The sequence below is a fragment of the Vicugna pacos genome, chromosome 16 (genome assembly GCF_048564905.1).
Source record: "Vicugna pacos chromosome 16, VicPac4, whole genome shotgun sequence".
In the NCBI taxonomy this organism is placed as follows: domain Eukaryota; kingdom Metazoa; phylum Chordata; class Mammalia; order Artiodactyla; family Camelidae; genus Vicugna; species Vicugna pacos.
This window is the reverse complement of record NC_133002.1, coordinates 11,665,906-11,683,967: the sequence shown is the minus strand read 5'-3', so window position 1 is coordinate 11,683,967 and position 18,062 is coordinate 11,665,906. Positions and strand designations below refer to the sequence as shown.

Genomic DNA, 18,062 nt, shown 5'->3' with positions numbered 1-18,062 from the left:
CACTGTAAATCAACTATAATTCAGTTTAAAAAAAATAAATAAAGACCATTGGGCTGGGTACTGTGTTTGCCCTGGTACACTACTCCAGCATACTTGCCCTCAGGCTTCTGGTTAGCTAACGGGAGACAGACATTTGGTATGGGACACAGGATAGGAGGAGAGAGTATCCTGTGTTTATTCCATTTCTCCCTCAACACTGTGCTTGTGGCAGTGGCTTCCTTTGTCCTGTTGAATGCCCTTCTTTCATGACTCCACTTCTCTCCCAGCTAATAACACCATTCCTCCCTTTGTCCCTTTGAGCCTGGAGGTGGTAACCACTTTCTGCTCTTGCCAGGCTCTGGGCAGCTCACAGTATTTTGCTGGTTCCCTTAATCCAGCCCATGTCTCTTTAAGTAGACTACTAAATTCTTATTGATTACACCTTTTTGAGTGTACCATCTGTTTTCTGAAAGGATCCTAATACAGTCATATAGGTATGTATTATGAGGGTTTTTAAAATGTGCAAAAAACAAGTACATAGGTAGAAAGTGCTAAGTGTTTGCATTACGAAACTAAGGTATGAATCACTGCAATATGCCTCAGCTTCCAAATCTGTCAAATAGGGATTTTGTGAAGATCGACCGAGATTATGTGAAGTGCTTTAATGGGTGCCTAATAAATGCTTCCAATCATTATTATTGTTACTGTAACTAGCCAGAATATGGGAGTTAAAAATATATGCCTCCCACTCTTCTAAGAATTAAACAAATCAGCTCGTTCAGAAAAGACAAAAGTGAAAGAAAGCAAGCCAAGGGAGCAGGGGGAGGAAACTTGAGTCCTGGTTCCGTTTCCTGCATTCAAAGTATGTCTCCGTCACAGTTTGCACAGGGACAAGAGAAGAGGGGACATGGAACCGACTGTATCTTCACAAACGTTAACTCAAGAGAGATTCGTGGGACAAACCCTCTGCGGGGAGAAGCTTCTCTAGGAATTGAAGTAAGAGCGTGGCTGCAGCCGGGGCCGGCCGGGAGGGGCGCTCTTAGGCTCCGCCTCTGCTCGCGGCGCGCGCGGATGACGTTGCTCTGCGCGCCCGGTTCGAGGAGCTCAGGGACTGCAGGAGCAGCTACCACGTGCGTATGGCCACCGCGCGCCCGCCCTGCCACCCCCGCATGCAGCAACCGGTAGCCACCCACCCCACGCCTGATCCAGGCCGCTGCAGGATCCCCACCGGGCTACTGCGCCTAGCGGGGGCCTGCGTGCCCGCCTTAGTGCAGGCGCCCTTTCCCGTTTCTTGGACGCCCGGCAGGGAGACTCCACGTAAACTCAGGCCCTCTCTAACAATTCAACCAACAAAGAAAAATCCTTTGACCGCCTACTTTTTTTTTTTTACCTTTGGCCGCCGATTTTATGTCAGGCACCATGCTAGTCGTTGGGGAGACAGCCCTGATGTAGACAGCCTTGTCTCTGTGCTCTTAGAGCTTCTATTTTACTGTGAATGATAGACGAAAATCAGCTGGTTTAATACAGTGATTTATGGATATGATAATTCCTATGAAGGAATTATGGTATGGAGCACGACTGAGGCGTCTAACTTTAAAAAGGGTGATAAACACGGAGCAGGAATCACTGAGATAGGAATCAAGATCTGGCAGGAGCACTGATTGCTGAAACTAGCCTTGGCCTGGTGAATGATGGGGATCGAGAATTCAGTCAGTCAGTCACCAGTTTTTAGATTTTTGTTTTTTAATCCCCAGGTATTGTTCTAAACCTTGGTAATCCAGTGGAGGTACATTCATTAGTACATTCATGCCCCCATGGAGATTTTGTTCCAGTGGGAAAGGAAGAGCTAAAAATAAATTAAAATGTCAGCGGTAAATACTATATAGAAAGTTAAAATAAGGCCATCTTATCATGGCTCCTTCAGAACAGTAGATCAAGGAAGTCCTTTTCAAGAAGGTGAGTTTCACCTGAAGTCCAAATAACAAGAAAGAGCTAGTCATGCAAAGATCAGGGTGAGAAAAATGCCTTTTAGAACTGAGCTTGGCAAGTTAGAATAATAGAAAAGAAGCCAGTGTGGTTGATGCATCATGGGTGAGAAGGAGAGTGGTGTGAGATAGTGTTGGAGATGTAGGCAATGGCCAGACCACATAAGCCAGGACATGAGTTAGAATGTTAGACCATGTGTGAGGAGAAGCCATGATCTCATTTATGCTAACTTGTGGCAGGTGGATTGTGATTGGGGCAGGAGTTGGGTGCATTAATCCAAGTGAGTACTGGTGTAGCAGAGTTGAAAGCATGTGGACAGGTTTGGGATACACTTGGAAATAGATTAACTGGTGGATCGGGTATAGAGGGGGCTCAGGGAAGGAAGAATTAAGGTTGACTACTGTGTTTTTGACTTGAGCAACAGATTGAATGATGGTGGTGGTGTTAACTGAGATAGGGAAGATGGGAACAGCAGTTCTGGAGAAATGATAAATCACAATTTCTCTTTTTGTCAGAACAGGCTATCCTCTGTGTTTATGAGACACATAATGTGTGGCGATGTCACCTAAGCATTTGAATGTACTAGTTTGGAGTCTCGGAGAGTCAGAGTTAAATAAAGTTATGGAATCTGTTGGCAGATATTAAATCATATGAAATTGCCATTTTGGTCAGAAATGGTTGAATGCTGGTAATTTCATTGGTTCAGTCTAATAGATGATATTTAAAGCTACTGAATGAGGTTGCTTAAGAAGAGCATGTAGAGGGATGAAGAACCAAGGGCAGAGCCTTGGGCACTCAACATTTAGAGGTCAAGCAGAAGAGTAGGAGCCAGCACAGGTGACTGAGAAGGAGCAACCAGAACAGAAGGTAGAAGAATATCAGGAGAGTGGTCATGAAGCCAAGAAAGGACAGTGTTTCAAGAAGTAGGGAATGAATAAGTCAAATGCTGCCTAGAGGTTGAATAAGGTAAAGAAGTTATTGAGCTCTAGATTCACAACTTTGTAATCTTTGGTGACCTTGACAGAATAATCAGATTCAGCCTTGAGTAAATTAGATTTGAGATGCCTATGAGTTGTCCAAGTAAAGAAGTAAGGCAATGACCTTCCTTTTCTCCCATTTCCTTGGGAAGAGGCCATGTATGCCTGGGAGTCCCATGTGTATCATCAAAGCTGAATGAGTGGTACGGATCAGAAGCCCTCAGCTCTGCTAGGAGGGAGATGTCCCTGAACACTGGGGCAGCTGGGGGGCCTCCCAGAGTTGGTGAGATCTGTATTCACCTTGGGAATGCTTCAGGTAGAATGGGGATAGGTATAGGCATTCTAGGATAGGGGCAAAGGAATGGAGAGGCGACCAGGCAGGGTTTAGTGAGTAAAGCCAGGGTCCTGATCAGAAGGAGTGGGATCACAAGTTGAAAAGTAGCTGGGGAGAGATGTGGAGGGCCTTTGAGTGTCAGGCTAAAGCCTTTGGATTTACCTTGAGCAGGGACATAATATTTCAAAACTGAAGTAGAGGAACTATCATTTGACTTCATCAACCAGCCCAATCCAGCTCATCCTTCAGGTTTGTGCTTAAATGTCATTTTCCCCAGGAAGTCTTTCCCTGTTCCAAAGTGCTAGGTTGGTACCCACAGTCCCTTGACCTTGGTCACAATGGACTGGAAATGTCTGGGTACTTGGCTGTCTTCCTCAATAAAATGTAAGTTCTACGAGGGCAGAAATGATTTTCATCTTGTTCACAGCTTTGTTCCTAAGATCTTGCCTGGGGCCCAGCAAAGTGTGGTGCACAAGGAACACATGTCAAGGATATACATGTATACCCCAATCCCACGTTACTAAAGCCCACATTTTGCAGGATTGGCTAAAACCCCCAAGGTTACATTTTTCAGGTTACCTTGTATCCCTGAATGCCCCCACTCCTTTCCCCCACCCCATCCCTAATGCCTCCAAAGCCTCAGCTGGCCTTGAAACTTGAAATCGGTTCAACAGATAGGCTCTAGCTAATGTTATTTTTTAGGAACCCAACTCATCTCTCCAGCAACAGTCACCTGCAGAGATGTCCTCAGTCCTGCACTTCTATGTCCGTCCCTCTGGCCATGAGGGAGCAGCCTGTGGGTACACTCAGAGGAAGCTGCAAGAGAAACTGCCAGAGCTGCAGGATATCAAGACCGAGCTGTGCTACAATGTGAACTGGACAGGTTGGGCCAAGTATTAGATTCTTGGGAGTGGTACCGAGTACCAGGGGCAGTTTCTCAAGGTGTCCTTGCTCTGTCTCCCTGCAGTTAATTCTTCCCCGAGTGCTGAGGAACTGAAGAAGTTGACGTGGCTGTTTGGCTGCCCCTTGCTACTGGACGATGTCGCTCAGGAGTCCTGGCTCCTTCCCGGCTCCAGTGACCTGCTGTTGGAGGTCGGGCCCAGGCAAGTGTCTCAGCCTTGGGCAACTTGTTCCGTGGTCCAGAGCACATCAGCTCTTCCAAACACACTGCCCACCCCTTCCACTTTCATTCCTCTTCCTCCTTTTGTGATCCTTGGGAAATTTGTTTGCCCTTTACTCCATCCCACCCCCTGCCTGGAAAGTTCTGCACATGCCTTCCCCATGTGGGAAGATATCTTTGAAGAGTGAGCCAGCTCCCAGGCACATTCTGGAAATATAACAGGTTGCATTCTGAGTTGAAATTGAAGCAGTCTGATGCTCCAAGGACAGTTATAATTTGCTTTAAACCACCTTTGGAAGCAGGTTTCTTGGTGCCCAGGTCTGAGGCTGGAGGCCAATGGTAGGGTGAGTGGATAGAGGTGGGAGACTGGCTGGACAGCAGCAGGCAGGATCCACCTTCTCAGCTGGGGCTCTTAGGCCCTAACCATCTGGCCCACTCCTCAGGCTGAACTTCTCCACCCCGACCTCCACCAACATCGTGTCAGTGTGCCAGGCTGCGGGGCTGGGGGCTGTGGACCGCGTGGAGAGGACCCGGCGCTACCTGCTCTCGGTGAGGCGGTAGGCATCCAGAGGGGGATCAGGAGGAGGAGGTGGGCCAGAGATAAGAGACTGGGTCCTAAACTCTGGAGAAATGATGTAACAAGCAGGAGGAGGAGTTCTGGTTTCAGGCCTGCCCTGTTTGCACGTTGTTCACTGCCTGAGGTCACCTGGTCGAGGAGTGAATAGGACAGACCCAGCCTGTACTCTAGTCTGTGCATGCTGACAGGGACTCCTGCCTGGAAGGGGTATCTTTTTCTAATCTGAGCAAAAGTGCCATGTAGGCTGGCAGTGGGCTGGCCCTGTATGGCTTGGAGGACCAAAGGTAGACCATTTTGTCCGTGCATCACCTCTGCACCCCTTGTCCTCTGTGTCTCCACCCCTAGTTTGCCCAGCCGCCTTCAGCTGACATGGAGGCCATCGCGTTGGCCACCCTGCATGACCGGATGACGGAGCAGCACTTCCCCCAACCCATCCAGAGCTTCTCCTTTGGCTGCATCAAAGTCCCCCTAGGTGGCCCAATCGACATACTGGCCGAGGGCCGATCTGCCCTGGAGAAAGCCAACCAGGAGCTGGGTGAGCAGGGGTCCCTGGAGGAAGGCCCAGGCTAGGCTGGTAAGGGTGCGGAGTCCAACAGTCAGCTCTTCCGGGGTTTGTCTCCTAGGTCTGGCCCTGGATTCTTGGGACCTGGATTTCTACACCAAGCGCTTCCAGGAGCTGCAGCGGAACCCCAGCATTGTGGAGGTCTTCGACTTGGCTCAGTCCAATAGGTGGGGAGGAATGGGGACGTTCTGATATCTGAGGCCGTGGAGGTTGGAAGGGAAGACAGCAGGGACTCTCCATGGCTCTCTCTTGGCCTCGGGGCCTCCCTGAGTCTGTTTGAGTGCCTGGGCTCCCCGTCTATCCAGTAGTCTGCATTCACATCTTGGTTTTTATCTTCACTTTGGATCTGGACAATCACAATGACAGACTGTTGGAAGATTATGACTTTCTGGAATCTATTTTGACCTGTGAGCTAAGCACCAGTTGGCTGTAGTTATGTTTATACTGGTGAGAAGACATGCCAAGGCCTGAGAAATGACCCGTGTTTCTGCCCTGCCTTCCCCTCCCCGTGACACCCTCTGTAGTGAGCACAGCCGACACTGGTTCTTCAAGGGCCGACTCCACGTGGATGGGCAGGAGCTGGCACACTCTCTGTTTGAGTCCATCATGAGCACCCAGGCATCCTCCAACCCCAACAACATCCTCAAGTTCTGTGACAACAGCAGGTGGGCTGTGCCCTAGGCTGGGGTGACCTCAGAGCCAGGGCACAGGAGGCTCCAGGCTCTGGTAGGGTAAGCACAGATCCCAGGAAGGAAACGGGGTCCAGAACGGATATGTCCACAGTGCAATCCAGGGGAAGGAAGTCCAATTCCTACGGCCTGAGGACCCCACACGGCCAAGCTGCTTTCGGCAACATCAGGGGCTGAGACATGTTGTCTTCACAGCAGAGACTCACAACTTCCCCACAGGTGAGCTGAGTCCCCAGGAGGGACAGGCAGGGTCAGAGTGTAGGACAGGGCAGAGGTCCCAGGCCCGCCGTGGACATCAGGTCGGCTGCATGTCCTTATTTTCAGTGCTGTTGTCAGAGGTGGAATTTGCCTCTTTGGTACCATACGTCTCCCTGCTCTCTTCACAGGAGTAGCCCCCTTCAGCGGTGCAACCACTGGCACAGGGGGCCGGATCCGAGATGTGCAGTGCACGGGCCACGGGGCCCACGTCGTGGCTGGCACTGCTGGCTATTGCTTCGGAAACCTACACATCCCAGGTCCCATCTCTTTCCTCTCTACCCATCTCCCCTCCAGATTCCTTGTCCTGGCAGGGGCCAAACACTTCTCTCTCTTAGGTCAAAGGGAGGACTCTAGAGTAGCTGGCCTTTAGCCAACCATGTCAGGAGGACAGTAGGCCAGGGGCAGACCCAGGCTGCCAGGCTGGCTTTGCAGAACCACAGTTTTCTTTATAAGCTAGTACCTACTCAGCAAGAAAACGTGATGCTGGGTTGAGCTTGTGACCATCAGCTGCCCCCAGAATCCGCTTTCTTAGAAAGCATGAAGAGTTCTAATCCCAAGAGTCAGTGGGAAGGCTGATGTGGGAGGTGGGGAGCAAGACCAATGCTTTATTGCATTTTTTAAATTTGCATTTTATTACATCTTCCTAAAATGGGACTCCCTAAAGTGGAACATTCCACCCGCCCAGGTAGGCCTTCGTGGCTTAGGCTCTTTCTGAAGGACTCTGGCTTCTCTGGCTTTCATCTTTACAGTGTAGCCAAATTTCTCATTCCTGCCCAGGTTACAGCATGCCCTGGGAGGATTCACGCCTCCAGTATCCTGAGAACTTTGCCCGACCCCTGGAGATTGCCATCGAGGCCAGTAACGGGGCTTCCGACTACGGCAACAAGTTTGGAGAACCAGTGCTGGCTGGTGAGGCTGGGGAGCATGGGGGATAATAAACACAGATAATATTCCCAGAGGTGGGGTGAGGTGTGTGACCCAGTGAGTGCTGAGGAGACTGGGTGACTAGACCCTGTCCCCTCTCCCTGTGACATCCATGCTCCAGGCTTTGCCCGCTCCTTGGGCCTCCAGCTCCCAGACGGCCAGCGGCGTGAGTGGATCAAGCCCATCATGTTTAGTGGAGGCATTGGGACCATGGAAGCTGAGCATGTGAGCAAGGAGCCCCCAAAGCCAGGTAAGAGCCTGCCACCTCTCTCCAGATCCAGCCGGCTTCCTCCCTAGCACTTGGCAGCTGCAGGAGGGGAATTTAGAGGACACTTCAGTGGTTTGCTTTTTTATCTCCCAGCTCCTATCTATTCTCAGTATAGATTTTCAAGGCAGGGCAGGGCTTTATGCCAGTGGGGCAGGCTTAGTCTGTGTGGCCTCTTATCTCTTCCCTGTTTGACTTCTGCATGGCAGGGACCCACTCTGCTAAGTCAAGGCAGCCAGTGTTTATCTAGGACCTGAGTTCATACGCAAGCTCAGTTCAGTGGGTCAAACATTTACCGAGCATCCATTGGGTGCTGGGCACCATGCTAGGAGCTGTGGCAGAATCAAGATAAAGGCCAGGTGCCATTTATTGAATGGGTGACCCAGCTACATGGTTCAGAATTTAAAAGGTGAAAAAAGGTTATACAGTGAAAACTCTTCTCTTACCTCCAGCCACCCAATTTCCCTCCTTAGAGATAACCAATGTTAATCAGGTGCTTTTGTACCCTATGTATTTCCTGCATATGTGAACAGACCCATGTGTATATTTGCCTCCTTTTTTTTAAACAAATAGCATATGTGCATATTTTTATAACTGTTTTTTAAAGATGTAATTCATATACTATAAAGTTCACCTTTTTAAAGTGTATGAGTCAGTGGTTTTTAGTGTATTCATGAAATTGTACATCAGTCACCACAAATTCCAGAACATTTTCATCACCCCGAAGAGAAACCCTGTACCTGTGAGCAGTCCCCATCCCCCCTCTCTCAGCCTCTAGCAACCAATAGTCTACTTTCTGTCTCGATGGGTTTGCCTGTTGTAAGTGGAATCACATAATATGTGGCCTTTCACTTAGCATGTCTTCAAGGCTCATTCATCTTATAGTGTATATCAGCACCTTGTTCCTTTTTATGGCTGAATAATATTCCACAATGTAGATGTGTCACATTTTGTTTATTCATTCATCAGTTAATAGACATTTGGGTTGTTTCTGCTTTTCGGCTATTATGAATAATGCTGCTATAAACATTTGTGTACAAGTTTTTCTGCATGCTTATGTTCTTAATTCTCTTGGGTATTTCACTAGGAGTGAATTTGCTGGATCACATGGAAACTGTACTCAACTTTTTAAAAAACTTCCAGACTGTTTTCCAAACCAGCTGCGCCATTTTACATCCCCCTCAGCAGCATATGAGAGTTCCAATTTCTCCAGATTCTTGCCAGTACTTGTTATTATCTGTCTCCTTGATTATAGCCATCAGAGTGGATATGAAGTAGGATCTCACCGTGGTTTGGATTTGCATTTCTTTAATGACTCACAATGTTGAGCATCTTTTCATATGTTTGTTGGCTATTTGTATATCTTCCCTGGAGAAATGTCTCTTTGGTTCCTTTGTCCATTTTTAAATTGGATTATTTGTCTTTTTTTATGGCCTTGTAAGAGTTCTTTGTATATTCCGGGTACTAGCCCCTTATCAGGTAGATACATGATTTGCAAATATTTTCTCTCTGAGTTGTCCTTTTACTTTCTTCATTGTGCCCTCTGAAGCATAAGCATTGTTAATTTTGGTAAAGTAGTTTATCTATTTTTTCTTTGATTGCTTCTGGTTTCAGTGTCATGACTAAGAAACTATTGCCTAAGCCAAGGCCACAAAGATTTACTCGTATGCTTTCTTGTAGTACTGTTATAGCTTTTAGCTCTTACATTTAGGTCTCTGAAGCATTTTTGAATTAATTTTTGTATATGGTGTGGGACAGGGGTCCAACTTCCTTCTTTTACATGTGGATATCCAGTTGTCCTAACAACCCTTTTTGAAAAAACTATTCTTACCCCATTGAATTGTCTTGGGACTCTCGTCAAAAATCAATTGGCCACAAATGTATGGACTCATTTACGGACTCACAGTTCTATTCCAGTGATTATATGTATCTATCCTTATGCTGATACCACACTGTCTTGATTACTGTAGCTTTGTAGTAAGTTTAAAAGCAGAAATATGAGTCCTTCAGTTTTGTTCTTTTTCAAGATTTTTTTTGCTGTTCTAAGTCCCTCGAATTTCTAGACAAATTTTAGGACCAGCTGGTCAATTTCTGTGAAAAAGATAGCTGATTATGTTGACTCTGCAGATCACTTTGGGGGAGAGTATTGCCACTGGAACAATGTTAAGTCTTCCAATCTATAAACGAGATCTCTTTCAGTTTGTTTAAGTCTACTAAGATATTTCATAAGTTTTTATGCATAAGTCTTACATTTCTGTTGTTAAATTTATTTCTAAGTATTTTATTCTTTTTGATGCTGACATAAGTGGGTATGCATACTTCTGTACCTTGCGTTTTGCAACTTAGCAATGTGCTTGGAGATCATTTCTTACCAATGAGATCACATTACTTCACTATATTCGTATGTAGTTCTTCTTTTTGGTGGCTTAGTTTTTCAGTGTATGGCTTATACCATAATTTGTTTAACCAGTTCTCTGTTAGCGTTTAGATTATTTCCCATCTTTGGTAATGCAAATTTAATCCCACACTGTTTAGTTTTGTACATAATGATTTTGTACCTGTGCAAATAAATCTGGAGGGTAAATTCCTCAAAGTGTATTTACCTAGTTAAAAATATGTGCATTTGTAATTTTGGTTGCTCTCCCCTGATAACAGCTTCCCTTGTACTGACATTTCTTCTGGTCACTTCGCCATGTTCTGATTCTGTCCTCCTTCCTCATAGGCATGGATGTTGTGAAGATTGGGGGTCCTGTCTACAGGATTGGAGTTGGGGGCGGAGCTGCTTCATCTGTGCAGGTAAGTGGGAATAGCTCAGATTCAGACTCCATGATATCCGCAGGCCCCATGCCTGGGTGGGGTGTGATCTCCCGGCCCCCCTGAGTGGAGCTATGCCATCTGTTCCTCCAGGTGCAGGGAGACAATGCCAGTGACCTGGACTTTGGGGCTGTGCAGCGGGGAGACCCAGAGATGGAACAGAAGATGAACCGCGTGATCCGGGCTTGTGTAGAGGCCCCTGGGGGGAACCCCATCTGCAGCCTCCATGACCAGGGTGCCGGTGGCAACGGTGAGAGGAGGAGACAAGGGACCAGGCCTGCCTGGTCTCCTGCCAGGTTTGGTTTAGGGAGAGGCATCGAAGATCTGTAACCAGCGCCCATCTCTGGGTCTCACTCCCCACCAGTTACACCTTCGGGACAGGCTCAGGGCTGGTGGGTAGCAGCCTGCTGCTATGGGATAGCTGTGGGGAGGGTGCGGCAGCGATTTGCACAGGGTCTCACAGAATTAGGGGTTTCTTTGGAGGCTGGGGACGGCCCTTCCTTTGCCCAGTGCTGACCAAGACCAGATCAGCACCTCCCCTGGAAACCCTCTCACCAGGCAATGTCCTAAAGGAGCTGAGTGACCCAGCTGGAGCCATCATTTACACCAGCCGCTTCCAGGTGGGTCTCATCCCGTGAAGTCTGGCTGTCTCCCTGTCCCTGCTAGTCCCAGCCGGCCCCACCCATCTGCCCCCTACTCCCAGCAAGATCATGAGACTTGGGAGCGGCCCCTAATCCTTCCCTTTCATCCTCCCACATGGATGTGCAGCTTGCGGACCCGACCTTGAATGCCCTGGAAATCTGGGGGGCCGAGTACCAGGAGTCGAATGCACTTCTGCTGAGGCCCCCCGACCGGGACTTCCTGAGTCGTGTCAGCGCCCGGGAACGCTGCCCAGTTTGCTTTGTGGGCACCATCACCGGAGACAGGAGAGTGAGTTTGTTTGGCCCGGGGAGTGGGTAGCAGGCACTGTGGGTGGGCTCGAGCCGCTTAGGTACTGGAGGGAGCTATCGCAGGACAGAGATGAGATGAGGGCGAGAGCTGTGGCACACACGCCGTGGGGAACAGCATGTAGGAGGTGGTAAGGGAGGGGCACTCAACAGATAAGCCAAACGAGGTGGAAAGAGTATTTCTGCCCTGCTTTCTAGAAGTATTTATTCCCTGCCAACTGTCATAGTCTCATTCTCTCTGGGTGGTGTCCCTGTGGTCTACAGATAGTGCTGGTGGATGATCGGGAATTTCCTGGGAAAAGAAGTGATGAGGGGGATGCACCCCCAACACCTCCCTCAAACCCTGTGGACCTGGACCTGGACTGGGTGCTGGGCAAGATGCCCCGGAAGGTATGTGGGGGCAGGCAGGGAGGCTGTGTTTCTCCCTTCTCTGGCCCAGCCCTTCAGACCACCCTCTACCCTCCGTGTGCTTTGTCACCTGTGCGCCTGGCGCTCCCCTGCGTGCTCACACCCCTGTTGCTGTCCGTGTTGCAGGAGTTCTTCCTCCAGAGGAGTCTTCCTGTGCTGCAGCCTCTGGCCTTGCCTGCAGGGCTGAGCGTGCGCCAGGCTCTGACGTGGGTTCTCAGGCTTCCTGCTGTGGCCAGCAAGCGCTACCTTACCAACAAGGTCCTCCCTGCACCCCAGCTCCACCCCCTGAGCCCTCTGCACCTCTCCCTCACCAGGGCTGGGGCAGCTACCCTGATGGCCTGGTCCCCTGCTGTCCACCCCCTGAGTCTTGTCTGCTCAGGGCAAGCCAGGCCTCCTCCCGCCCCCTTGTCCCTGTCCCTTGGCCTCTTGCCAACCCCTCTTACAGGTGGACCGCTCCGTGGGTGGCCTTGTGGCACAGCAGCAGTGTGTCGGACCCCTGCAGACCCCTCTGGCAGACGTGGCGGTTGTGGCACTGAGCCACCAGGCGCTCATAGGGGCTGCCACAGCCCTGGGAGAGCAGCCAGTCAAGAGCCTGCTGGACCCCAAGGCTGCTGCCCGGCTAGCCGTGGCTGAAGCTCTCACCAACCTGGTGTTTGCTCTGGTCACTGACCTCCGGGTGAGTCCCCTGCAGCTCCTGCCCTGGAGCCCCAGGCCTTTGGGATGCAACCACATCCACCATTTGCTTACCTCTCTGCCCCCAGACTCTGCACATCGCGCTCCCTCGCTAATGCCAAGTCTCTGCTGCTTTCTAGGATGTGAAATGCAGCGGGAACTGGATGTGGGCAGCTAAGCTCCCGGGGGAGGGTGCGGCTCTGGCCGATGCCTGTGAGGCTATGGTGGCAGTGATGGCGGCCCTGGGTGTGGCGGTGGATGGTGGCAAGGACTCCCTCAGCATGGCTGCCCGGGTTGGCTCTGAGACCGTGCGGGCTCCTGGTGAGGTCTGGGGGCCAACGGGAGAGGACCAGGCCTATGGGCCTGGGCTAGTGCCTCACTCCCTTTCTCCTTGCTTTGCAGGGTCGCTGGTTATCTCAGCCTATGCTGTCTGTCCAGACATCTCAGCCACTGTGACCCCAGACCTCAAGCATCCTAAAGAGAGAGGTATGGGTTCTTCCTCCTCCTCACTGCATTGTGTATGCAGAGCCTTGTCCTTAGTTTGGGGTCTGCTTTGTGAGTGCTGGGCCCCCTCATCTCAGCACTGGGGCTGTGGTGCTTTCTGGGGCTTGTGGTCTGGGTGTCTTGCCACATCCTGGAAACTTCAGTGCTCCTGAGCACAGTAAGGAGTGGGTCTCTGGGGCTGTCCATCTCCCCTCACCCCTTCCCTGTCTCCCCAGGCCATCTGCTCTATGTGCCTCTGAGTCCTGGGCAGCACCGGCTGGGGGGCACAGCTCTGGCCCAGTGCTTCTCCCAGCTTGGTGAGCAGCCTCCCGACCTGGACCTTCCCGAGAACTTGGTGCACGCCTTCAGCATCACCCAGGGGCTGCTGAAAGGTGAGTGAGGCGCTGGGGGAGACAGTCCCTGTGGCTGACACATGGCAGCATTCACCAGCTGAGCATGTGAGAGGGGCAAGAGGAATCCGGTGCCCTTTTCTCTGGTTCTCTGAGTGCCCGCATCCTCACACACAACCTCTGCCCACTGTCCAGAAGTGGGGCGGGGCCACCAGGTTTGGGTCCTGAGGTTGCTGAGCAATTTTCTCCTTCCTCCAGACCGCCTCCTCTGCTCAGGCCACGACGTCAGTGACGGGGGTCTCATCACCTGCCTGCTAGAGATGGCCTTTGCTGGGAATTGTGGGATAGAGGTGGACATACCTGCCCCTGGGGTCGATGGTGAGGAGCCTGGGGTCTAGATGCAGGCCCCACCCTGTGGACTCCAGGTCCTTTTAAAGAATGGCATGTCCCCAGCCCCTTTTCCCTGGAGTCCCTTGCTGTCTTCTCTGACCACTGAGCCAGGTGACACCCGTTTCTGACTGAACCCCTCTGAGACCTCCCGCAGACCCTGATGCTGCATCCTCATCCTTGCTCTCCCAGGCCACACCTCATCCCCGCATCCCTGATCCCTGCCTTTGCTCCTCTAGCACCAACCCCTCCCCTCGACTGCACCTGAGTCCCTGGCAGTACCCTAGTCACTTAATGCCCCCATTGCTCTCTCAGCACTGCCTGTGCTGTTTGCTGAGGAGCCAGGCCTGGTGCTGGAGGTGCAGAAGCCAGATGTGGCCCAAGTGCTGACTCGTTACTGGGATGCCGGCCTCCACTGCCTGGAGCTGGGCCGCACGGGCGATGCCGGGCCCCACGCCACGGTGAGGAAGTAAAGAGGAACGGCCGGCCCACAGAGGGGAGGCCATGGTTCACCTCTACCAGCGTTGGAGGAGGCCCAGGTTGCACATCCTCGATCTCAGCCCCTGAAAGATTTGCACTTCCCTCTAGGTCCGGGTATCAGTGAACGGCGCTGTGGTTCTGGAGGAGCCTGTCGCGCAGCTCCGAGCCCTCTGGGAGGAGACCAGTTTCCAGCTGGACCGGCTGCAGGCAGAGCCACACTGTGTGGCAGAGGAAGAACAGGGGCTGAGGGAGCGGACAGGGCCCACCTTCTGCCTGCCCCCTACCTTCCCCAAAGCTTCTGTGCCTCACGAGCCTGGTAAGGGAGTGTGTGCAGGGGCTTGGCTTCCTGCGCCCTTTGGGCCTGGGTTTGGAGCCCAAGGCTTGGATGCCAGGCCTGCCTTGGAAAAGGTGTCTGGGGGGCTTGGGTGGGGAAGTAGTCTCCTAGCACAATGACATTCTTTCTCCCCCCAGGTGGCCCTACCCCCCGAGTCGCCATTTTTCGAGAAGAGGGCAGTAATGGAGACCGGGAGATGGCCGATGCCTTCCACTTGGCTGGGTTTGAGGTGAGCAGGGTGCCTGGCAGAGCTGGGGCTGGGCCTCTGAACGTTTGCCATCTGACACTTCCCTCCCCCATCCTGCCAGGTGTGGGATGTGACCATGCAGGACCTTTCCTCTGGAGCAATCAGGCTGGACACATTCCGTGGGGTGGCCTTTGTGGGCGGCTTTAGCTATGCGGATGTCCTTGGCTCTGCTAAAGGTGAGTGTGCCGGCTTCTGACCGCTCATTCCTGAAGAGGTACCTTAACTCCCTTCGTCCTTGCCTGAGAACGGGCTTCTCACCTCCATGAGGTTGGCCAGTGGGGCGTGAGTGCATTCATTCTGGGCCAGATGCCAGCAGAAGGCCTGCAGGTAGCTAAAGTGAGGTAGGTGGGCTGGGTGGTGCCGTGCCAACCTGGAGGGCACATGCCCTGTTGGAAACAGCAGCTGCTACTCCGCTCCAGCAGATTGTCCTGTTGGAAAGCTGGCTCAGCATGGCCAGATCTTTCTGTTTTTCAAGAGAAGCCAAAAAATCCCAATTTTTTATGTAAAATCTTACTTTTAAAAATTAGGTAACTAAATTAAAAATTTTGAAAATGCTCTGCTGGCTAAGCAGAAAGCTTGTTATGGGCCATCTCTGGCCCAGGAGTTGGCTACGTCTGTTTCAAGCAAGTAAACCTGTTTCTCCCCTGGCATTTGCCCTGAGCTTGGGCGAGGGGAGGGTCCTGGGATTGTGTAACAGGGAAAAACAGCTGTTGCCCTTCCTTCCAGGTCTCACCCCAGCTTCCTTGTTCCTCCTAGGGTGGGCAGCTGCTGTGACGTTTAACCCACAGGCTGGGGCTGAGCTGAGGCGCTTCCGGCAGCGGCCAGACACCTTCAGCCTGGGCGTGTGTAACGGCTGTCAGCTGCTGGCTCTGCTGGGCTGGGTGGGAGGCAGTCCCAGTGAGGAGGCAGCAGAGACGGGCCATGATTCCTGGCCAGCCCGGCCCGGCCTCCTGCTGCGCCACAACGTGTCTGGGCGTTACGAGTCTCGCTGGTCCAGCGTGCGTGTGGGCCCCGGGCCCGCCCTGATGCTGCGAGGGATGGAGGGTGCTGTGCTGCCTGTGTGGAGCGCTCATGGGGAAGGTCAGGCTCTGGGAAGGCAAGGCCAGGGGAGGGCCTGAGGACAAAGGCAAGTGGTCAGCATGAAGGCACTTTGATCTCATGTCCCTCCTTCCACCCCAGGTTACATGGCGTTTTCTTCTCCAGAACTCCAAGCCCAGATGGAGGCCAGGGGCTTGGCCCCACTGCACTGGGCAGACGATGACGGGAACCCCACAGAGCAGTACCCCCTGAATCCCAATGGGTCTCCAGGGGGTGTGGCTGGTGTCTGCTCCCCTGATGGCCGCCACCTGGCTCTCATGCCTCACCCTGAGCGGTCTGTGAGGCCTTGGCAGTGGGCATGGCGACCCCCTCCATTTGACACTCTGACTACCTCCCCCTGGCTCCAGCTCTTCATCAATGCCCGAAACTGGACCCGGGAAGGAAGCTGCTGAGCAGGCCGGCGATGCTCCCCTGGGTCCCATGGTTGGTACTCGGGGTATCTGCTGCCCTCTCCCCCATTATCCTTAGAAGTACCCTGTATTACTTCCAAATGTGTTAGATAAGGACCAAATGCCAAAAAAAACCTCAGCCAGTTTTATTAATCTGCCTTGCTTTTGCCTTATGCTGTTGGATCTGTTTTCAGTTCTGCTCTAACATGTTTTGTCCTTTGTGGGCCTGGGGAAGCAGCAGGTGGTTCAGAGAAGACACCCTGCGGTGGGCAGTTGGGATGCATGGGGTGTGGGGGTTCCATTGTCCCCCTTCACTGCACCGCGTCACTCATGTCACTTATCTGGGCTCGGAGGGATGTCTTAGGCCCTCCTTCCTCATTGCTGGGGTTTAGGGGATGAGGGTGTACAAAAGCATGCAAGTCAGGACCTCAGTGTTCTCATTTGAAAAGCAGCAGAAACTTTCTGGATTCTTCTTTTTAAAGGCAGTGCTGTGCTAAGTGTAGGCAGTTGTTGGCAGCTTGTCTGACAGTGTCTCCAGCTATGTCCCAGGGCTGCCCCCGAGCTGGCCTCTGAACTCAGGTTCCTGAGTTTTACTCCTGATTAGCAGCCCCCCGACCCAAAGCAGTGGTCAGCACCCTCACCCCTAGCACTGGGCCTTTAGTGTTCGTTCATTCATTCATTCATTCCATCAGTGTTTGATGATTAGCTGCAGTGCCAAGCAGTGTCACTGTCGCCAGGGAGGTTATTGTCTAATAGAATTTAAAATAACATTTTAAATAAGATCTGTGTATGACACCTACCGTGAACTGGGCATGTGCTAGGCATTTTATATGTATCGAAATTATTTCTCCTAAGAGTTCAGCAAGGTACTTGATACCCTCCTCCCCACTCTTATTTTTTTTCTTTTTTAAACAAAAGGAGAATTAAGGTTAACTAGATTGCCCAGGGTCACACAACTTGTGAAGGGACGAGCTGGGAGGCCTTGCTCAGTCCTGCTACATCTGCTTCCTGTCATCCTGCAGTCACAGTCGTGGAGAGAGCATCGTCAGGACTTCTCACTGACAGCTGTCCTTGCTTCCTTTGCTCACAGGAGTGTGTGGAGGCCACTTCCTCCTGACAGTCGTGTTGTGCGGCTCAAGTCAGTCTGCCCCCTAAATAGCTCAACATCTTGATTAAAGAAATTCCCTGAGAAGGGAGACTGGAATCTCAGATCCCTGAGGACATTGGGCCTGGCGGGGAAGGGGGAGGCCCCACACCGTGCTCCTGGTAGAACAGCCAAAGGAGAGACTGATCATGAAGAAACAGTGTTAAATTTCAGCTATGGAGAAAATAACTGGATTGTTTTCTTATTGCTTTGCAAACTCACTTACCCTGAACAGTGTGGGGCTAGTAGGTCATTTCTGGTATTTGAATTTTCCTTCATGGTGCTGGGAAGCAACGTATATATATAATCAGATAATCTCAAATTGACAATTTTGAGGACTGATCCCAGGGCTGGGATGTCAAGTTTACAAGCACTTGATGCAAAGGTAGCAGGATGGTATGTGAAGTAACCTGCTGATTGGCTGTGGTAGATGAATTCATACACTTTGGAGATGGAGCAGTTTCTGGTTTAGATCACCCTGGCCAAGCAAGACCCACCCTCGGACACTGCCAAGACCAAGTCAGCTCAGCTTCTCATCCTTGTTTTTATCTAGTAGCCACACACCACCCTTTCCTTGCTGGTCCCTGACCCAGCTCCTATCTCCCCATCCCTCCCAAAAGCCCCTCCTGGTGGTGGCT

At 51.5% G+C, this 18,062-nt stretch overlaps 1 protein-coding gene across 4 annotated transcripts; it reads left to right on the top strand.

The window, feature by feature from the left end:
- The first annotated feature begins 1,060 nt into the window (after window positions 1-1,060).
- PFAS (phosphoribosylformylglycinamidine synthase) lies at window positions 1,061-17,484 on the top strand. Of its 4 annotated transcripts, XM_072940661.1 has the most exons (30): window positions 1,158-1,935; window positions 3,448-3,525; window positions 3,979-4,159; window positions 4,244-4,379; window positions 4,840-4,945; window positions 5,319-5,508; window positions 5,597-5,702; window positions 6,060-6,200; window positions 6,319-6,443; window positions 6,611-6,739; window positions 7,260-7,391; window positions 7,528-7,656; window positions 10,394-10,467; window positions 10,579-10,735; window positions 11,044-11,105; window positions 11,254-11,415; window positions 11,697-11,822; window positions 11,967-12,098; window positions 12,286-12,516; window positions 12,653-12,833; window positions 12,915-12,998; window positions 13,232-13,387; window positions 13,604-13,723; window positions 14,048-14,193; window positions 14,321-14,528; window positions 14,684-14,775; window positions 14,855-14,969; window positions 15,550-15,873; window positions 15,973-16,314; window positions 17,371-17,484. In XM_072940661.1, the coding sequence occupies exons 3-29, from the start codon at window positions 4,018-4,020 to the stop codon at window positions 16,281-16,283; spliced, it is 4,017 nt and encodes a 1,338-aa protein (XP_072796762.1). In that variant the 5' UTR covers window positions 1,158-1,935; window positions 3,448-3,525; window positions 3,979-4,017; the 3' UTR covers window positions 16,284-16,314; window positions 17,371-17,484. The 4 variants fall into 4 exon arrangements, with proteins under 4 accessions (XP_031531858.1, XP_072796762.1, XP_072796760.1 ...); XM_072940659.1 differs by lacking the exon at window positions 17,371-17,484 and having other exon boundaries at window positions 15,973-16,433; XM_031675998.2 differs by lacking the exons at window positions 1,158-1,935; window positions 3,448-3,525; window positions 17,371-17,484 and adding an exon at window positions 1,061-1,109 and having other exon boundaries at window positions 15,973-16,433.
- Window positions 17,485-18,062: the final 578 nt, after the last annotated feature.

What these genes read in the sequence shown, in the direction of transcription:
- PFAS (XM_072940661.1), top strand. Translation starts at nt 4,018, where the DNA reads ATGTCCTCAGTCCTGCACTTCTATGTCCGTCCCTCTGGCCATGAGGGA. An exon ending in GAAAGCCAACCAGGAGCTGG is followed by an intron (nt 5,509 to 5,596) that starts GTGAGCAGGGGT and finishes TTTGTCTCCTAG; the next exon opens with GTCTGGCCCTGGATTCTTGG. An exon ending in TTCTGTGCCTCACGAGCCTG is followed by an intron (nt 14,529 to 14,683) that starts GTAAGGGAGTGT and finishes TTCTCCCCCCAG; the next exon opens with GTGGCCCTACCCCCCGAGTC.